Raw genomic sequence first — 21,989 nt, 5'->3', positions numbered from 1 at the left:
AAAAACATTCGATTCGAAAAACTTTTCAATTTTTGTAACTTGCAAAATCTTTGAAGGATCCGATGTCCTGCCTCTGAGACTTCCAAATTTTGGCTACACAAACATTCTGTTTTCTTCAACCATAAGCTGCCATGGTATGCAAGATATGCCAGGATAAAATTTCATCAGGAAAAAATACTTTAGTCAGCTAGTCTAGTTTGACCTGCGATGGCAGGATTTTTCTCGTTCATCTTATCCTTTTTCTTTGGAGTGAAACGAATTTGAGCGCCGCTGTCAAAGTGTTTGGGGTATCCCCGAGTTTTAGGCATCTGCCTTCCCAAAACACTTTGACAGCGGCGCTCAAATTCTTTTTCGATTTTTTTAAATTTCTTTTTGGAGCGAAGTGGGTTTGTGATTGAAGTTAGATTCAATTAGTGAAGTTTGATGCGACCGCCGCCAAAATTGTTTTCTTCACAGCTCCAAATGGCTCCGTCAATCTTTAGAGAGAAGTTGGTATCACTAACCGAGAACAAAGCAGTCAGGATCTTGCCGATCATTCGTTCATTCGAACGTAAGGACCAATCAGCATGCCAAAACATATTTAAGGATGGATATCAAGAGTTTATAGAGAGTATCACAGTAATATATTTATCATTGCTGGTAAGGTATATTGTTATGGCTGCTATATTTGCCATACTTGCAGCAGTAATTTGGTCGGCATGGATCTTTGCTGTGTTTTTGGTGATGGCATGCATGGTTTTGGCATTCATCTGCATATATTTGCAGTTGACAGGCTGGCTCTATATTAATCATACACTGAATTCAGGTGATTTAAAGGACATCGAAGAGTCCTACATGTCGATTCAACAGTCGCACTTGTGGGTAGCAGAGTTGAATGGAAGAGTTGTTGGGATGGTGGGCCTCGTTCACGAGGAAAACTTCGAACAAGGCGTCTATGAACTCAAGCGCATGTACGTTGTCCCGAGTTGTAGGAGAATGGGGATCGCTAATAACCTGATTAATGAACTTATCTCACATGCCAAGACAAATAGAATAAAATTGGTTTTCTTAAAAACAACGTCTACACTGGTGCCAGCGATTCAACTGTACATGAAGAATGGTTTCATATTTTCCAGCGCTAGTTTAGGTGACAAGTTTACCGAAGTGCCTGTCATCAACAAACGTAGTTTACCACATGACATGCACCTCAAATTAGACATTTCCTCGTTAGCTGCATCTTAAAATATTCCTTTAAGTATTACATGTCTTCGCACCTTTCCAGTTTAGGTGAACATTTCGTAATTTCATCTGCAAGCTTTGAGGCAGAGCCTTTTCTTCCGTAACTGTTGTGGTAGAAAGTGCACGTTTTTATGAGCCATAATTCAGCTGGATCCCTTTAAACTTTTAATCACTTATTTTAAAATAATCTAGATTAAGGAAAATACGGGAAAGCTTGTTGCACAGCTGAACAAATATGCAGCCTAAGATGTTGTGGCACTTATGGTGTGGTATCTGTTCGTGGAGAATTAAAATATCAGCTCCACACTCATCCCTTTTTCCACAGGGAAATTTGACTCAATGTATGCCTGAAGGGCGTCTATTAAAATTCACTTAATTACTGTGCTTGTTGTTAATACCATAGAACAAGTTGAATCACTAAGGAACAACAACAACAACAACTTTATTTTTTCACCCCAAAATATACAAGAAAGAAAAGGAGTACATCATTAGACAAAAATGTGTTCCCAACGGTTTACAAAACACCTGAATGTATTTGATTGAAACAATATGTTAATAAACTTCTAATACACTTTATTTAAAGTTCTACCACTTGAAAAAATGTATGAACAAGTTTTAATGGAAATAAGTTCCTCGGGTTAGCAAAATCCCATCTGATTTGACCGATTTTTATAGAGCTAGTGTTTTCTCTGTTGATTTTTTTCTTTCTTTTATCATACACTGCTCTAAAAGGCCAGACACGCGTTTCACATTTCACTTATGTTAGGAATTCCCAACTTTGATTGAGGATCTCAATGAAGTTGATCTTCAGCCGATACACACCTATAGCATTGTTTAAATTCCTTATTGTGTCATCCAAGGTCAAAAATAGTGACACCAAACTGCTTTTCCAAACAGGTATTAGGGAGACCCTTTGTCACCATGTAAACCAAATCAAACACCTTTTTTCCTTGAAGTTCTTCTCCAAGTTCCATGCCTTGCTTTGTTGAGGCATCCATGCAAACCAATGGGGCAGCTTTCTCTTCATGAGAAAGCTTTTCGAACAATGCCTTCAGTAGCCTCTCTGCGATGGCTTTAGAATCCGCAAACAGAGGTCCTATTAAGTAACCTTCCTCTTGAAGAAAAGTCGGTCGGGCAGAGATGTAACCCACGGTTAAACCGTCATTGTTGACGGCCACATATCCAAGGGTACCCTCTGCACGAAGTAAGTAAGCCCGGCCGCCAGCCTTCCTTCGCCATTGGTTTTATTGCAAACCTTTGCATTTATTCTTCAGTCGTGATCAGGCGAATCTTGAACGATTCCTGCTCATCTGTCGCCAGCTTACGGTCGACGAAGGACTCCATCTTGGTACGTGGCAGCTGTGTAACCAATCATTTTTATGGCAATCACTTTTTTGCACGTCACGCAAGTCACGTTACGAATCTAAACGTACATTTGATTGATAAGTATAATATATAGATTTAGCCGAGCCTAAAAGCGGAGCTCTTGTTAGTTTATTTTCCATCCCCTTATTATTCTGAATAAGAACTGCCATAAAACTCTTAAAGACCGGCTGTAGAAGAGTTTTTCTTTAAGGGGATTTAGAGACCACTCCGGGGGGTGGGGAGGGGGGAATAACTGACGAGGTCTAGAGCTTGGGGACGGTGTTCTCAAAACTTGCAAAGCGATCAACACACATGCTAGTCCGCGGTACCTTCAAACAGCCTAGGATGCTCGTTGTTGTTCCTGATGTTTTGATCAAATTTTCGAAGATATAGAATGTTTTCTTCTTCAGATGAAGTGTATGATGTCAGCATCGGTTAAAATTATATTATAATGAGCGTGACGTCTAATTTCAGTTCGGTGGAATTGAGGAAAATCGAAAGAAACGACGGTGAACTACTTCGCGTCAAGACATTACTGGTCGATTGGAGGAGTGAGAACAGTGAGCCAGTAAAACAATATTCTAGAATCGTATGGGCTTCTCGTTTTTCTCCTCTTGAAGTTGCCAGGTATGACTGCTTGCCCCACCATTTTTCTGCATACGATGTGGGTGTCTTAAAGAAAACATCAGATAGCACCTAGATTTCATTTTTCCATCGCAGAAATCAATTCCAAACGTCAATCAAGTTTTCTCTTTAATTTTAAAGTTAGTTGATATTGTTATTGGCTATATCAAATGGGTTGAAAAGTTTTAGAGGTATTTTCTCATGTTTTCCATAAATTGAATTTACTGAAAGGTGGAGTTGTCGCAACATGTGAACATGAAACACAACAATAAATGTTATTAATAAATAAAAAGTTTCATTTGACTATCTACATTACTGCTCGCGTATACGTTAACGGCGCAGACGAATTTCATACCCTCAGACGCAGGGCAGTCAGACGCGTATATACGATTTTTCCACGGTCGAAAAAATGCGCGACTCATGTGCCTTTGTTATTCAGTGCTAGAAGTTTCCTTTGTAGTGCATTGTTGAGTGAAACAAAGAACTTTTTGGTTTGAAAAAGCGGCGAGTGGACCACAGAAAATTTACATAATGAAAAAAGCTATCAATCAATCAATCAATCATGACGAGCCAGAGCAAACCGGATGTTAAAAAATTCGTGGGGTTTGGTTGCTATGGTGTGACATCATGATCCGGCTCAGTAGCTATCATCGCTTTCGATTTGTGGTTTCAACAGGGTGGCGTTCGGTGATTACCTTAACACCGTTGTGTACAACCTCCAATGGCGTCAATCCTGTTTATTTTGAGGGGCTGGATTTTTCTTTTGACTTTTCTTGAGGTTGAATTTCAGACATTACTCGCAATAGCGGGAAATTTGTTCTCATTTCGATCAGGTGCTGTGCGGCATGGATGCCTTCGATATTCGAAGAGCTGAATTGCTGCACTCCACGAGCGATTCGAGGGACTGGTATCTCCTGAATTCCAAAATATGCGGCATTCCTGTAGGAAAATTCATGTCGAGTAGCCCTTTGGTGTCAAGCTTTCCAAAAGAATTTAACACAGTGCAACTCTCGAATCTTAAAAATGGCGGGCACTTGGATCGACGACTAGTTCACAAAGAAGAGGTATTCATAGCCTCTTCTTTCGGCGTTGTTTCCGCGATACTTCGGCAAAAACTAAAAGCGGGCGAAGAAGAAAAGTACAGTTGGTTGGTTGATGGCATCAACAGCCTAAATATTGGCCAAGATAATGAAGATTGCCAAACAGCGACTGACACACGTGACAACAACAAGGACAAAATTCATGACCCTGTACAAAGAGTATTTGGAGTCGATTCAAGGTCAGCCATATCCATAGAGGATATCGAGAAGAGTCAAGATGAAAATCTTAAGCTTAAGGCTGAACTTGAAGTTGTGCTTTCCCAGTTAGAGGCCCTTCGAGATGAGGTGAAAAACGGCGGTCAATCGACGCTGAGCTCAGGCACACAGGACCCGGCAAAGGACAACCCGGACAGTACAGTACAAGCGATATGTGGACCTTGATCGGCGATTTTTGCGATAAGTTCCAGGTGCCTCTTGCATCTTTATTCGCCGATCAGGTGGACCAGAATGTTGAAGTGGCTAAAGTGATGAGCGATATCGCAGAACAGCTGCTGAGAAAAAAAGACCCGAACCAAGCCCTGGAAGCAATTGACTGACTTAGTGTGATAAGGAAAGTAAACAATATTGTTGCACATGAAAAGTAACTAAGGAATGTTACCAAAGAACAATGCACGAGTAAGAAAAGTCTGGTTCACTTTTCATTTTTTCAGCAGATCTACTAGTTCATTATCTGGATTGAAATTATTGCGTTACATAAACTTTTAAGCCTAAGCTTCAGTTACGAGATCTTCCTTTTTCAGCATAAATCTTTAATTTCTTCAGAATACCAGTAGAGACACTCAAATGTTATATGTCCTCTCTGGTTCAACCAGGTTGAAGTCCTGGCATAGTTGTATGCCTGAGTGCTTCTGGGATATATAACATAATAAGTATTTTGGTTCGCACATGGTAAATCGAAGTTCTAGTGAGTGTTATATATCCTCTTTGGTTCACCCAGGTTGAAGTCCTGGTATAATTGTATGCCTGAGTGCTTCTGGGATATATAACATGAGCAGTACTTTTGGTTCGCACATGGTATCGAAGTTCTAGCAAGTGTTATATATCCTCTCTGGTTCACCCAGGTTGGAGTCCTGGCATAATTGTATGCCTGAGCGCTTCTGGGATATATAACATAATAAGTACTTTGGTTCGCACATGATTTTGAAGTTCTAGCAAGTGTAATATATCCTCTTTGGTTCACCCAGGTTGAAGTCCTGGCATAGTTGTATGCCTGAGTGCTTCTGGGATATATAACATAGTAAGTATTTTGGTTTGCACAAGATATTGAAGTTCTAGCAAGTGTTATATATCCTCTTTGGTTCACCCAGGTTGAAGTCCTGGCATAATTGTATGCCTGAGTGCTTCTGGGATATATAACATAATAAGTACTTTGGTTCGCACATGGTTTTGAAGTTCTAGCAAGTGTCATATATCCTCTTTGGTTCACCCAAGTTGAAGTCCTCGCATAGTTGTATGCCTGAGTGCTTCTGGGATATATAGCATAATAAGTATTTTGGTTCGCGTGTGTTGGGTAAGACATGGTTATAGCCAACTTCAATCCTCTGGTTGGCTATCTACCAGCTCATATCCAATGCGTACTCGTGGAATAATTGTTAAGTATTTCTGTTGGATTATGGTATGGGAGAACCTGGAAAATGATGTTATTCCCTCACGATGCTACCTTTCATTACTATTATCAGAATACCCTTTCCATCATAGCGGCTATTCGGCTATTTTTTTAACGTAAGAATACCCTCTTTGAATGAACAAACAAATAATTGTTCAATAAGTTCCAAATTTATTCATCATCCAATTTTTCTTTTTTTTTTTTTCGGGGGGGGGGGATCATTTCAAATAATATGGAATTGTAATACGGAAACGTGGTGCCGAAAACAAAAAGCAAAAGGGGGCGAGAACCAATGATTCAAAAAAAAAAATTTTTATTTATGGACCTCGCCCAGAGGCTCGGTTCATAAAGCAAAAATTTCATCCCTCAGTCTGGAATTTTACAGTTAAGCCCTCGCGCCCGGTTATTAAGTAGTTAGTATTAGCCAAGGGCTTATAACCGAAATTTTACAGTATCAAAAATTTAACATGCTGAATTCGCACTACTTCACGGTTTAAACGGCTAAATTTCACCGTCAAACTCCGCAACGTTCTCATTTTGATCGACATACGCGTTTCGTTTGTAGTCGTAGCGTGAGCGTGTTGCGTGCATTAATCGAAGGCAAAAGTCGTGGCGTCCGGTTCGTCCCTTGTTCATTTCAGGCAGACTTAAAAAAGGGGGAATTTCGCGTGAGTGTTAAAAATGACCCAAAATGACGAAATCCGAGATTCGTTCAACAAAAAGGGTCTATTATACTCTTTCTTAGTATCGATTTGCTGGCACGTACGTATTTGTCTGGCGGTTTACGGTCCAGAAAATAGAGCGGTTTCAGAAAAGGAAAGCTGACTTGGAAAGTCAGCCAATAAAGTCGGCTCGTCCGCTTTCGCTTTTGTTCCCGGCCTATTGATAAAAATCAAAGAGCCAAAATACGTCATTCACTCCAAATGTGGCATACATTCACTGACACGTTTTGAATTACCAAAATAGAAATTTTAATTATAAACGCACACTCTCGTTTCAGGATTATAACACGCTCGCGCGAAAGTTCGCACTTTCAGCGTAACATAAATGATCAGTAGCAGGGATATTGTTACAATGGAATGTTGCAAGCTGCTGGACGTCAAGCTGAGATCGTGGAGTAAAACTCCTCGATCTCAGCAGGATCCAAAGCTCTTTTTTCGGTTGCTAAGAACGTCTGGCTCGTCATGTATTTAACGTGGTCAGAACGCTTAGCTAAAAGCTAGTTTACAGGTACGCCACGAAATAAAAAGAGAAAAGGAAATTATAAAGCCTTGTGAAGGTATATAAATTTAAATAAATTTAAATAAATTAAGATTAAGAACTAGCTAATATTAAAATATAAGAATTTAACAATGTAGTCACCAAGTAAAATGTATAAAATGTAATCATTAAAAACAGTTTATATAATCAAGGATAGATCCTCACCACATTAGAGTCCCGTGAGATCTAATGTTTTTAAGTAATTTTTAAAAGTAGTAAATGTTTGTATCTTTCGAGACTCATCCGGTAAAGCGTTCCATAATTTCGATGCAGCATATCTCCATGATCTTAACCTGAAGGTTGTTGATTTTACTTTTGGGAGGTCCAGTATTGTGGTGCCCCTAAGGTTATAAGTGGAGCACCTTACTGTTATAAGATCCCGTAAGCTTTTTGGACCTGCATCACTGGCTAATATCTTGAAGACAGTGGACAATATTTTCGCTAATCGCTGTTCACGAAGACGTGAGAGACCGATACGCTTACAAAGTTCCCCATAAGGCGAGGACGAGGCTATCATGTTACAATCACTCCTGTCGCGTCGCTTCGCGAATTTATTGAATAACGAGTAATAGCAGTAGATTTGCTTGATTTGAGTTATTGATGAATCAGCTGGGAAGGAAAATGTCACTTACTTAAGACATCGAAACACGTGTTTCATTGAGCGAGTAACGAAACAAATACTCACTAATATGCTTCCCAATTTATTGATTGCAATTAGCGCTCTCAAAGATGTTTACGTCGCGGAATGTAAACAATTTGGTGTTGGCATCGCAGGTGATGATTTCTTCGAAACTTCGAATCTACCTTGATCACCTTCGATGAGGATCAGAAGGAAAATATACTGTTTAAGATTGGGACTGATGTTCTGTTTTATTCATTGCAATCATTGCCAGCTTCAGAGTTTACGTAAAGGAATGTAGACAGTTTCATTTCGCATCGCTCTTGATGATTTGTTTGATTGCGGAGCGCATCATATTACAACGATGAAAGGTCAAGTTATAGTAAATCGCAATGTCAAAGACGAAAATTCATCTAAAAACCGAATAGGCTTTATATATATGATACTGAACTACCGTTCAGTATCATATTACGCAAGCGTCTGTCAATAATTTTGAGATATTTCAAAACAAACTCTAAAGTCTGTCATCAGCCCATGGTATTGATGTTTTGCCCAATTGCACGCGCCGGCGATTCTTAAACAAACTTGAACTACATGTATCGTGCTGTAAATTTTTAAGTTCCCATTTTTCGCGCAATTTGGTGAACATCGATCAATGATTTGACAAATATGGAAACAAAGAGCAAATCCAGTTTCTCTTAAAAATTGCATACGAGTCAGAGCAAGACGTAGTTTTGACAGGTTATCATACTGTAACACAACACCATTAAAATAAGCGAGTAAAACTTACCGCTTTTTCTAATAAACGGCGAGATGAATGAACCAGTTTTCGAGAATAGCATGTTCACCGATGACGAAAGCTATGAAATGAGCATTCGGGCGGGGGTTTCTAATCAGAACGCGACAACTGGTTACAAACAGGCGCATTTAGACTAAATTTATTTTGAACAATTCCTAAGCCGTTAAGTTGTAGTCTGGCAAGTCTTTGTATTATATTTCAACCCAACCATTTTCCACAACTTATAAACACTATTACAAAATAGTTAGTCAGGGAAATGGAATATTTGTGGCATATACACCATGTTTCAAATACCATGTCCATAATAAGCAAACAGGATTGAGAATGGTGCATGTGGGAATAGGCTTTATTGTCTGCATCATTAATTTGCTAATCACTCCTGTTGGCAATGTTTTGATAAGGTTGGGCTGTCAGGGCAAAGGAACTAAGATCATTTTAATGGGCAATGACTTTTTTCAAACCTGTAAACTTTCATCCCAAAAGCCATACTTGTGCCTGGTAACTCATTCTTATTCTGATAAACTAGTTTTAATAAGGATACAATATTTTATTACATCAATTTGATGCATAATAAGGCTGTGCACAAAACTTTAATATGACTATACTTTTACAGCCAATACCAATCCCTATACAAAATAAAATGTCAGTAAGATCAGAGGAAAAAATAACGTACCATACATCTGTAAGAGTTCATTTAATTATTTTAATTACATGAATATTAACTGATGCTAAGGAATCTAAGAATATTAAAAAAAAAAGAGAAAATCTGGTTGAAAACTTAGAATTCAGCATAGGCGGGAAAATCAAGATTCTTAGAAAATGAAATGTGTACTAATGAAAAAGCGAAGCAAACTTTTTTTACAACACCTGCCTGTACAGATAGTAAAGTCATTCAAATTAGTCATAATCCTGGTTTTATATGTTGAAAACACATGCACATGTAGATTTCCTGTAAACCTGTAGTTCAATTTCAAGTTTCAATTTATTTAGTTTAGGTTATTGAGGTAAAATCGAGTCACACATTCAAACAACAACAGGTTCAGGAAATTTTCACAAATAATTTTTAAGGTTAGCCTACCCGGAACAATCGCCTGGTGTACAAATTAGACCAGGGCGCAGTTGTATTAAGGGCAGATAATGCGATCCAACAGATAAATTGCTATCCAGCGGATGAGTGATAGATAAACGTATAGTGTTATCCATGAGATAGAGTTTTATCCAGTGGACAGCGCTATCCAAACCCTCAAACAACCGGGGCCAGGTTTGTACTGATAATGCACAAAAAAACCTATCTGTGGTAAGAGAATTAAAGAAATACTGAGTTTATTATCTTTCCACAAGCTCAGTGGAAAGTGAGAGTGAATGTCAGACTGATACTGACTATCTTATTTGAATAAATATCTAGTGAAGGCTATGAAGTAAGTTTTAAAAAGGCGCAGAATATAAAATGTGTACAGTTATTAACCCTTTAATCCCTGAGAGTGACTAACATCTAATTTCTCCTTTCAATATCACCCCTCAGTCAAACATTAAGTTATGAGAATAAAGGAAATGATATACAATTGAAGAATCTCTTGATTGTTAAACAAATTCTCCCTGCCTCTCTAAACTTACATCACATAAATTATATGGCAGACAATAATGAGAATTTCTGATGAAATCTTGGGAGTTAAAGGGTTAAGACACCTCTCGTATGCACCAGAAAGACAGTGAATAAATGTAACATCATACTCCAGTAAAGTGTTTTTATGTAGAATGAAATTTAAAACTCATTGAAATTAAGTTGACTTCATGATTCAGGTTTTTAGTTATTGAAATGTGTAATATTTCTACAAGGATGGAAAAGAAATGCCGGTTATGAATTTTAGAACAGTTAATGTCGAAAACTTACAGAAGGAATTTAAAAAAACTACTAAAATGTGGCATTTTTGTTCACTGAGATTTCAATCATTAGCTTGCAAACAGATATAAAAGAGGCTTTGCAAAAAAAAAACCAGGGCAATATAATTTAAGACTCAGGAGAAGCATATGACATTAACTAGTATACCAATTTTCTCACCTGAATTCAATCTGGAAAGAAAACTTTGCAACACCTCTGTTTTATCTTCTCACACTGCAATTACTACCGAAATCACTAAACTGTTATCACCCCAGAAAAAACCATCGATTGCATTTGAATTCTGGGCTTGCTCAAGTGACCATTTGGAGCGCCCAGACTGATCACGTGGTATTTTCGCGCTTCGCTCCTGTTTTCCGAACCGGGGTCAGCAATATGGCTGTGTACTAAGTTAAGGTCTATTACGGACCAGATTTTAAAAAATGCAAAACTTTTTTCACCTCTTCGACGGACTATTTCAGTTATTACGGATTTGTAAGGAGAGTGAAAGAGATAACCGAAACATTTCAGGATATAAGTTGCGATCAAATACGAGTTCGCTATCTTGACGATGAAAACTGTTAGGTGAACTTGGAGGAAGCCGTCATTAGGAACGGTTCTGGTGTGTCCGGGATGTCCCTGGATCAAACTGGAAGAGAATCAATGTTCAGGCCGAAGTGTGGTATTCCCCTGCACCACCAAAGAAGAGAAAGAAAGAATTTGAAACTGAGATTCAGCAACCCACTTCTGAAGATGAACAGCAACTTGCAGCCACATCCATTGGTCAACAAAGTGAGCACTGTACATCACCCGTTGAAAATCTTGTTCGTTCTAAAGAAGAGAAGATTCGAAAACAAGAAGCACAAGGCACAACATGCACATTGACATGCAACATGTTTTATATTAAAATACAGATGAATAGTAATAACAATTAGAATAAATTTATTTACTGAGGATGACACATCACAGCTAAGAACTGGCAAACTTGTGACCCTCCCTTTCTTGAATGAAATTTACTGCTTGCTGTGTCGTAAGGACCAAAATCTGCTGACTTATTCCGATCAACTCCATGGGAAGAATATTTAAATTCGTGATTCTTTCACTCTTTGCCAAGTGCGTTAAAATTATTTTGGTATTGCACGGCATAAATTTGGACCTGAAAATGAAGAATTCAAGATATTTTTAGTAAACAGAATTACAAAATTAAGTCGGTTATTTACTGAAAAAGTTTTTCATATCCCAGAGATTCACTGCGGCCAAGTTTCTTGTCCAATTCAATCGCAGTTAATATCTGATAATAATGCTAAGGTCACTGAAGCAAGAGCAAAATTTCCCACACACACACATGGTAAACAAGTCAGACAGTAATGATTACACACAGACTCGGAGCTAATCGAAAGGTGCAAGGGTTCGCTCATTTTAGTAATTAAACACGAAATCCCAACAAGTGGAAAAATCCTCCTTCCGAGCGTATTTCAAATCCATCAGCTAAAACTGTTTACATGTGAAGCAACTCACTTGAAACTGCAGACTGATCGCTCTTTCCAAAACGCTCTAAAACAACTAAAACACTTTTTTTCACCAACCACAATCTCAAGTGCGAGAATAAACTTTGGATGAAAATTTTCTGACGTCTGCAAGCTATTAATTTTTTTTGTCCACGACAGCTTAGAAGAGGATGCCATGTTACTTGCCCCAGTCTGTTATTGATTCCTTTTTGGTGTGACATTTGTTACCGCTCACTCAGTTTCGTCTATTTGTGTACATTATAGATTGACGAAAAATGTAATAGCTAAGTCACCTATTTAAAATATTTTTCATTCGCAATAACTCTCGTTCCTACCTTTTTTTATGACATAAATCGTCTCGTGTTTTTAAACGCCTCACGCGTTTATAGCCGTGCTCGCAGCGCGCGCAGCGTAGCCCCGTAATTATATGAAACAATAGTAACCCATCAAGCTGAAAAAATTTGGACTTACGACCGTGCGACCTTACGACCGACCGTACAAGGTGCTACTTTTAGCATGCGCTGCCAAGTGTATTGCAGGCACGTTCTTAGCCATTAATATGTAAAGGCAAAGACTGAAAAAGGGTCATCAACAAAGAGAAGCGAAGCACAAAGGATCCGAGAAAGAAGAAGAGGTAAGTCGCGTCTAATCTGGGTTCTCTCTAACGCTGAGTCCGAGAAAAATTCAAACCTTTTTTCCCAATCTTCGTTTGATACTAGCTTCAGTTTATAATTCAAATGCCGTTTCGGTAAAACAATGACTTTTGCATTCATCGCTTTAAAACCCTCGCGTCCGTTCATCGCTCGAATAACATTTCAAAGTGTTCGTATTCTCCAAATTACTTCTTGACCTACCTTTTGGAATGTTAAATACAGTCGTGGTGTTTAGGGAAAAGAAGTTATCTTGCGGATTATGTTTTGCCTAGAAAGTTTCAAAATGATAGCGAACGGCGTGAGCAAGTCTCTATCATTCTCTCTTCAGTTCGCTATGGCAAGGTTTATGTTACATCTATTTAAAAAATCGTGCTTTGTCGAAGGTTCGTTGTTTTACCCTAAGAACGAAGTAATAGCCTTTCCCAAAATTGAATTATAATAAGATTGAGTCAGCGATATTCATGTTTACATGAAGTCTGACGCGGTAATTTAATTTTGAAAATATGGTCATATAAGAACCCGTCAAACATCTGAGAATTAAATTACCGAGCGCAATTGTGAGGAGCAAACAAATTCACGGGTAAAATGGTGTTAATCTTGTAGCGGAAGGAGTGAATTTCATTGTTTGGTCATGGTACTTTTCAGTGCTATGTTTTCATGCTTTCTACTCGATTCGTTCGAACTTGAAATGGTTTGTTTCACAAAACATGGCGCCACCTTCTCTTCGATCAACAGCTCGAGGCGTACTTAACGCTCGGGTTATGATGAACATGCCTGCGATACGATGATTTTTTCCTTATGCTGGAAACTGAAGAATCAATCTCTGAAATTAATAGTCATCACATTTGCAAGAGGCGTCCGAGCTGTGATCGTGAGCGGGTCCTGGCGATTTGAGCCCACAAGCACGCTGGTAAGCACATGGTTAGCGTAAATAATTCTAGTGTACAATTTTCGAATTCGAGAGCAGTTTTTGAGAGTCCGTATCTGTAACCTTACTGGATATTTTCTGTTGAATTCATTGAGGAACAATCTTGGAATTTCATAAGTAATTATGAACGATAAATTCGTATCGACACCATAATTTTGGAGAGTTTTGTTGACACATTAGCTTACAATTCGTAAACCATTTCTGTAACCTGCTTGGATATTTTCTTGTGAAGCATATTTTAAACTTTCCATACGATTTTAGGAAACTATACTTAACAGTGATAAATACAAGGCACATTCCTGTTTTATTTACATCTTGTGTGATTTACTGAAAATGAAATTGTTACTTGGCCACCCATGCGTGTAAAATAATGGTGGAGGGATACTCAAATCCATAATGATATAAGGATCCCTTCCAATATGGCTGCTGATTTCTGAGTGTTCCTTAACCCTTTAACTCCCAAGATCTCATTAGTAATTCTCCTTACTGTCTGCCATACAAGTCTTGTGATGTTACTTTGGAGAATTATGTATTGGATCCTTTTTTAATCCTCAAATTGATTTTTCTCTTTATTCTCATCACTTATCTGATTGATATTGTATTGATATTGTAAGGAGAAATTCTGTCTTGGTCACTCACGGGAGTTAAAGGGTTAATGTCACCTATTTCAATATCTCTTTGTATTTGTTCACTGTCATTATTTTTCTTTTGTATGTGTGTGTGTTTTTAAGTACCTTTATTTTTTACTTTTAAAAAGATAATATTGCTCTTTCAATTGGGCCATGAAGTGGAGAATAGTTTATACAATCTTCAAACAAAGTTTTATTACAGATGGAGAATATTTCTCTATATGTTAGGATTAGGGTTAAAATAAAACTTGCTGTCTCAACTTTGCCTTATTGAGGTGTCTGCTGTATACATGCTTATATTAGGAGAAGAGAAGGAAAGGCAAATTTGGAGTCTAGTTTCTGCTTAATTCATAATGAAGTGGAACGATAGTGGTTAGGGTATGGCTTTCACAGTTTAGGAAAATTCAGGAATAAATGGATTACTTTAAGTCTGAGAATTTCACTCTGAGTCAGGGAAAATTTGCATCTTTGAAAGAAGTCTGGGAAAAGTGAAATTTCTAGTTGATGCGAAGTTGTTTTTCATGTCTTAGCCATTTTCCTTGTGAGGAATTAGTAAGGAACCCACACCGTCCCTTTTCTCTTCCAGATTTTAATTCCTCAGATCCTCTTGCGTACACATCAAAGTTATATCTCAGACTGACTAAAACTCCAGTCAATTGCTCTCTTATCTTATGGACACACCTTGATTAAACGTAAGCCGATTGGCTATAAGGATCTTTCAGACAAAAGATAAACAAACTTATTCATCTGAGCTGAGAGAATGTGACACTCAGTTTCTGTGCCAATATTTCACATTTTCATATTGCGACATCATGATGAAAGATGATGACACTTTCCATTTTGATGTTGATTATGTACATTGTTTAGAATAGTTGACAGATTCCTGACTACTTTATCCTTTCCTAATGCAAGTTGACTTGGTTTGTGATGAAATCATACATTTTCTTCTGCACAATACACGGATCTGAAAGATTTTGGATTGGTAAAATCATGGGGTTTTCAAGAAAATCAATCCTTTTTCAACGTTATCTTGAGGAATTATCACTTGATGGGTGAAAAAAAAGAAAAAAAAAGATTCACAGAAGGAAGAAAAGCCGGCAGGGCAAGCGACAAAAAACCAGGCCCCCCCTTAGCTCCGGGTCTGGATCCACCACTGATAATTTATGGGTGGAAAGGGTGGCAGTGTGGGGGAATTTGTCCACTAAAAAAACCAAATTAGGTTTTGAAACTGCTTGACATTTCTCGACAAAGATCAGATATTCTTAAGAAGTTTAGAGGAACCCTATAGTGGAAATTCTGTGAAAATTTCTGACTGCCGAGCATTACTGTGCCCAACTGCCGGGCATTTAGTGTTTAGAAACAATCTTGCGCAAACGCAAGGATCCGATTGATGGCAACTTATTCATCATCATCATCATCTTTTTATTTATTAGCCACTTAAGAAATAATATTCATACACGTTTAACAGTATGGTAGGGTGAGGAGACCTCGAAGAAACCACCAGGCTTATAGGAGAGGCCATCTCGGTTGTCAATATGTTTGTAATTATATTGTGGATGTGGACGTGCGGCTTAGCCAATTCGGATTCATTTCATTAAAAAATCAATCATCTTTCTTTTAAAAGTAATAAAGCCAGTCAAACCAGTGATCGATATTGGGAGAGAATACCAAATTTTAGGACTTTGGTAGAGTATTGTAAATTGTTTCTAAGATTAGTACGTGCGTTATTTAGTCGATAGCAATTGGCTACTTTTGTATCATAACTGTGAACTTGCCTATTTGTAAGGAACAAGCTGAGAAACATTGGGGGTAATAGTTGATTATGATTAGCTATTTGCAATGCGTTCTGAGTGACTTGAAAAATATCGAAGATGCTAATTTAGCATTCATTGCTAGGAGATACGGAAAAGGTCAAACATTTTTAAGTATCTCAAGAATTCATTAAATTTGTCGATTTGCGTCGACGATGATTAAGGAACGCCATGAAACCCTACCTGGCCACAGGCATCCCACGGAAAAAGCATCCCTGATTATTTAAAAATTTAGGGAAGATTCCTCGCGTCGCTCCAAATTCCCTCAGCATTTTTTCAGAAAGAATGGCGGTTGAATACAAACTACCGTCTGTTATGTACAGGAAATTTCAATATTTGCACTTTTTGGTCCTCTTTGTATTTCCCTTCGCTGCCTTCTTTCACAGTGTTCGTGTTACAGCGTGCTGCTCAGTGTTCGTGTTACAGTGTGCTGCTCAGTGCTAGTATGCGCGAGCATCAAACCACAGAGAAGCCTCTCTTATGTACGCAGTAAGCCTAGAAATGGATAACTCGCTAAAATGGGTTCTTTTCAACGTAATAAATGGTCAGATAGCAAGCAATGCTCTGTGAAAGTAAGGTGAGGTATTTTTATTGAGAATTTGACTGCATTTTTTTTATTGCTAAGAGCGATCGTAAATATTCCCATACAAAGTCTTATAATTTCGCAGACTCTTATTTCGCAAGATGATCATCTCTCTATTTCTAAAAGCGGTCGTATTGCAATAAAAACTCTTGTAATGTCGCCATGACTCTTACTTTGCGAGATAATCATCTCAAAGCTAGAGCTTGCGCCACCTGTGGTCAAACGACGAGTCTGCGCATGGAGATCAATCTCGGTTGGCTGCGCGCCAAGATTGAACCAATTTCTTGACCAACAATTCAAAGGAAGAAACAATCACCGTCACGCATAATATGGGGAAATGGAAACGTCCATAGAACTCTGTGAATAGTCCATTTTACAGCTTCGTGCTTTGAACAGAAGTGACGCTAAGGTGACCTTGTTATGATACAAACCAAGCTGCTTTTCAAATGTAAATTACTTTGTTATCATGCTAACTAGATACTGGTCTCTATTTCAACACGGTCAGCTTCTACCTCACAATAAATTAGAGGCTTGGCAGCTGAGTACACAACTATAAAATGGCCTATTGAAACAAAAGTATGGAAAACGAAAACTTGAGAGTTTCGTTCGCAAGCCTGTTTGCTAACGGATATCCTGATAATTAACCATTTTGTTTTGAGCTTTTATCAAAAAAGGCGTACGCGTTTAAAAAAGCGTGACTTCCTAGTTTGATTATAATTCCTGCTAGACAATTTAATTTAGTTTTTGGCCTGAGAGCACTCCAGCTAGCCACCACAAGGTTCGCACATGCGTAAACGTTTAAACGCTATGTCTGCTGTTTCCTTGAATGCCGTTAGGGGAAGAGCGCGGGCTCATTTCTCGAGCAACGCTGGCGTTCGAGACTTTGAATAATATTAAACTTTTACTGCATGATAAAGCACTGCGCACGTATAAAAAAGTGGCTGTCATGTGGAGGGAGGGAGGTAGGGAGGGAAGGGAGGGAGGGGAGGTAGGGAAGGGAGGGGAGGGAGGGAAGGGGGGAGGGAGGGCGGGAGGGAAGGGAGGGAGGGGAGGGAGGGAAGGGAGGGAGGGAGGGAAGGGAGGGAGGGAGGGAAGGGAGGCAGGGAGGGAAGGGAGGCAGGGAGGGTCGAGTTTGGAAAGTAAACACGGTGCAAGTGGTTTTAGATTTTCAGTCACATGAATTCACATCGCAGTTTCAAACAAGATCAGACACACGCCTTCACAGTCTTGTGTCAGCTGGCTTTTTAATGTGAAACTACTCCTGAATCTATGGAAGTAACAGATCTTAGCGACAAAGGGCATATTCAGAAAGTCTCAACTACACGATACAACCCTCAGCCTTCATTTACACTGGCCGAGCTAACTATTCACTCAATTCTTTCTTTACAAGAAAATGGTATACTCTTCCCTGTGATATCTGTAGTTCTCAGGTTTTGGTTAAAAGGCTGCAGGTTTCCGTTGTTAAAAAATAGTGTAATTATATCAGAAGGGGTGAAAGTACTTTCTTCGATACCGCTTAATTCGTTGACCAATATCTCTCGATACAGCGCTTTTCGGTCGAGTGTCGTAGAACAAAAACCAGAGTTATCACGAAGATCTATCAGAAGAGGAGAAAATGCCCTAAGGAACCAAAGAGAACTTATACTAAAACCAAGCAACTAACTGCCCAAAGTGCTGACAAACGCGGGTAACTAAGTTTTAGTTTTGCATCTATATGATGGAGGGCGTAGCGAGGGGTTTTTGGACTAATCACACCACGAAGTAAAGCAAATCCGTAGCAATCTCGTACTGCTTTCGACACAAATTGAAAATGGTGTTCCATTTGCTATCGGTTATTTGGAGTTCACTTTTGTACAAACGTTTGGTTCGTTACCTCCCTGGTAGATCCTGCTACAAACGGCCCTTCAAACAAGTTCTACTGTGTCTCCAGTATTACAAGCCATCTCACGTTCTTCTTCTATAGCGGCGAAATGCTCCTGATTCCTTTCGCTTGTTATTTCCCTGGTCGGAAAGGGCATTGCATAAAATAGGTTTTGCCAGAACCACTTGCTTTTCACCGTTAGATAGGTGTTAGAGCGCAGGTAATTCTGTATCTCTTTATCCAATTGGTTGGTGTCCACATCTTCTAACAGTATCAAAATCAGGTACTTCATGCGATCCTCGATCACTTTGCGATGAGCGGCACGAAACTCCATCAAACACCAATCACTTGTAGCATAGCTCGAAGAGAGCACCACTAGCATACGCTTGCTTTGATCAAGGCTTTTCCATATATTTTCCACAATTGGAACTCCAGGCTCAAAGTCGCGGTGGTGAATGCACAGTTTGTAAGGAGGATTGTGTGTTTCAAGACGTCTCTGTAATGTGTTTACGACCCAGCCGACATCATTGCCACTGAACGATACAAAAGCGTCGTATATTTTGTTTGGATCCGAGTCATCTATACGATCAAATGGGTGCCAGTTAAAGTGGGTGAACATAAAGACCTTGACTTCTCCATTGTACTTGTATATTAAGACAGCGACAATCATTACTAAGGCTAGGAGCGCGCCGAGAATACACGCGGCTATGATTCCTGCATTCTTTTCTTTAAGCTGAGGAGGGCAGATGAACTGGTCGTCTGGTAAACTGTACATTGGTTGCCCATGAACATGCTCAGAGTTACAAAGAACTCTTTCAATGTTCTTTATCCGATTCCTTTCCTTCACTAGCCATTCTTTCATCCACTTGGTTGTGCAGTCGCATTTGAAAAAGTTTCCATCCAATGCTAACGTTGTGAAATTAAGAGTCTTGATTTCCCTCGGTAAAGTTGTCAGTTGGTTAGCATCAATAAGCAAAATCTCGATATTCTCGAGTCTCTCCACTGTGGAAGCCGTCAGCGACTTAATTTGGTTATTGGTCAATCTTAATATGGTAACATTAACCATGTAAGGATAAGCTGGAACACTCTGAATAGCATTGGCTTCTAGGTTAAGCTCCACCAGACCCTGTGGCACCACGCTTGGTACTTCGGTAAGATTCCTCCTTTCGCAATCAACAATCATTCTTCTATCTGAGCAGCGTTCCAGGCAGATGCACTGGACTGGACATTTGGTATTACCTTTTTCTTCTCTCACTATCCACTGATCTTCTTCAATCTCTAGTATCATTCTGTTTTTCAATCTTTGTGGCCAATGACATTTCCAGGTTGAAAACCTGGATCGAATGTGAGGACGGCTTTGCACCAATTTCTTTACTTCTTGCGCCACAGCAGACATAATGCAATCACAAGCCAGCGGATTTCCATTCAGTTTGATCGAATACGATTTCCAAAGGTAAAGATACTTGGCTTGATAAATTGGATTGTTTCTTTCGTTCCGTTTAATCATTTTTAAACCATCGGAATCTATTAGTGTGGTAATGTTATTGCCCGACAAATCAAGTTCTCTGAGCTGTTTTGTTTCACCCTCGACCGGTAAAATTAAACTGTCTAGTGCCTTGTTAAGATCCTGAAATTTTAATCCGTTAGAAGAGAGGTTGATAAGCCTTATGTCTGGCAGAAGAAATATCCATGAAGGGATGCTGGAAAGTCTGTTGTTGTCGAGGTACAGCACTTGCAAAGAGGCATTCTTTGAAAAAGGATTTTCTTCAATTTGTGTGATGTTGTTAGTTCCCATATCTAGGATTTTCAAGGAATCTAATGAGTTGAACAGTCCCTTTGGAATATAGTCCAGGTTGTTTTGCCGAAGGTGAACAATAGTGACATTTTTCAGGTCTTTAAATAGTTTTTGTTCAATAATCTTCAACTTGTTTGAACGAAGATAGACTTGCCGTAATGAGGTCAGCCCTTGAAACAGATCTTGAGGTAAGGACACTAAATTATTTCTGCTGAGGTCAATCCTTTGAATTCCACGTAATTTGCGAAAACATAACGGCCCAATAGTCCGTAAGCCATTTCCTCGCAGGCTTAACACGTGCAACAATCCGCTGAACTCGTGAGACGTTAGGTCAACAATGTTATTGTAATCCAAACGCAATACACGAACGTAAAGGTTACCTTGAACATGGATCGACGTTACAGTATGGAAACTATCAGCTGTCCTTCTCAGCCCACGTTGATACTCCAGGGTAGAGTCGCTCCAAGGAAATTCTGGTGGTTTCGTCAAATTGCATTCTACCATGAGAAGCCTTTGTAGCAATGGCATGGTAGTCTTCCATTGTTCCGGGATTCCTTTCACCGGTACTCGCTCAAAGTTAACTTCAGCCATTTCCCGCCAGACGTTGTTTAAGTCGGAAAACGTAGCGCGTATGTCTGCTGGAAAACTGTCTTGGAGCACCAAGTATGATAGCTTTTTCATGTCGTTTGTTAAACTGTCATTTCCATGAGTTACGTTCCTAAAGCCAGGTGCAGCCAACCATGTAGCCTTCGTTCCTTTCAGACCCAGATGTCGTAAGTCGGTTGCTTTTGCAAAGACAGCGAGATTTTGTACCGACGCTTTGCACTCACCTCTAAGTGAGAGAGCCAGTACGATGTTTTTTTTCTCCATGTTGTGCGGGTTAATGAAATCGAGCTCAAATGGCGATATGCACCACAACACGACACTGACATAGACTAAATTATAGTGGTTTATGTCCGTTGTGGCGTTAAAAGCCCAGCTGATATCAAAATTGAATTTCAGTGATTCATTCTCCAGGTGACTAAGCGTACAGTATACCATCCTCATTTCAACCGTGTCTCCTTCTTTTGTTTCCAAATCTGTTGATATCTTGGCAAACAACGAACATGGCTCATTTATGTACTTGAAACTCGAAATCGTAACTGCACGAACTAACACGACTAACAACACAAAACGATAATCAACCATGGTCCACAGTAAAGCCACTATCATGTACCTCAGGGTTTTGCTGTAATTTCGCCTTTCCTGTGTGGAAAACGTTGATTAAAGCAATCGTCAATCTGTCGGCGGAACACGTGGAGTTGATCAGCAGTTCCAAGCTGCTGCGCTATTTTACGTGGTCAATGAATTGGATTTTAATGGAGCTACAGATCAAACCGAAGTATTGCTTTTGCTAGACGAAGGCTGTCACCCTTCACCAGCAGCGTGTAGCACTATTCACCACCAGCCTAGTGATTTTAAAGTTAAAGAGCTTTGTGCCTGAAAACAGGAAGCATTTTTGAGTGACTTTGCCACACCTTTCTCCCATGAGTAATAAGCTATATTTAGTTTCGACTTCCTGTTGACCGATGAAATTCGGTCCTCGTAGTTCAAAGGCTTTGGCTTTTTGTTTCGGCCCTTGATGTACTTCACTCGAACCTGTCTCCAGGATTATAATGGACCATGAGCAGGCATTGAGGCGTGATTATTTTATTCAAAAACATCTTGCCGCCATTGTAATCTCTAGACACTTTACACATTCTGTTCATTGTGCT

The 21,989-nt window shown here is 39.2% G+C and overlaps 2 protein-coding genes across 2 annotated transcripts; one reads left to right on the top strand and one right to left on the bottom strand.

Moving 5' to 3' along the window:
* The first annotated feature begins 654 nt into the window (after positions 1-654).
* LOC131780453 (uncharacterized N-acetyltransferase YjgM) lies at positions 655-1,221 on the top strand. The gene has a single exon (XM_059097061.2). The coding sequence runs from the start codon at positions 655-657 to the stop codon at positions 1,219-1,221; it is 567 nt and encodes a 188-aa protein (XP_058953044.2).
* Positions 1,222-17,821: 16,600 nt separating this feature from the next.
* LOC131780456 (protein toll-like) lies at positions 17,822-21,423 on the bottom strand. The gene has a single exon (XM_059097065.1). The coding sequence runs from the start codon at positions 21,421-21,423 to the stop codon at positions 18,484-18,486; it is 2,940 nt and encodes a 979-aa protein (XP_058953048.1). The 3' UTR covers positions 17,822-18,483.
* Between the last annotated feature and the right edge of the window lie 566 nt (positions 21,424-21,989).

This window comes from Pocillopora verrucosa, chromosome 5 (genome assembly GCF_036669915.1).
Source record: "Pocillopora verrucosa isolate sample1 chromosome 5, ASM3666991v2, whole genome shotgun sequence".
Taxonomy (NCBI): domain Eukaryota; kingdom Metazoa; phylum Cnidaria; class Anthozoa; order Scleractinia; family Pocilloporidae; genus Pocillopora; species Pocillopora verrucosa.
The sequence above is the reverse complement of the archived record's forward strand: the minus strand, read 5'-3'. Positions and strand labels throughout refer to the sequence as shown.

What these genes read in the sequence shown, in the direction of transcription:
- LOC131780453 (XM_059097061.2), top strand. Translation starts at nt 655, where the DNA reads ATGGCTGCTATATTTGCCATACTTGCAGCAGTAATTTGGTCGGCATGG.
- LOC131780456 (XM_059097065.1), bottom strand. Translation starts at nt 21,423, where the DNA reads ATGGTTGATTATCGTTTTGTGTTGTTAGTCGTGTTAGTTCGTGCAGTT.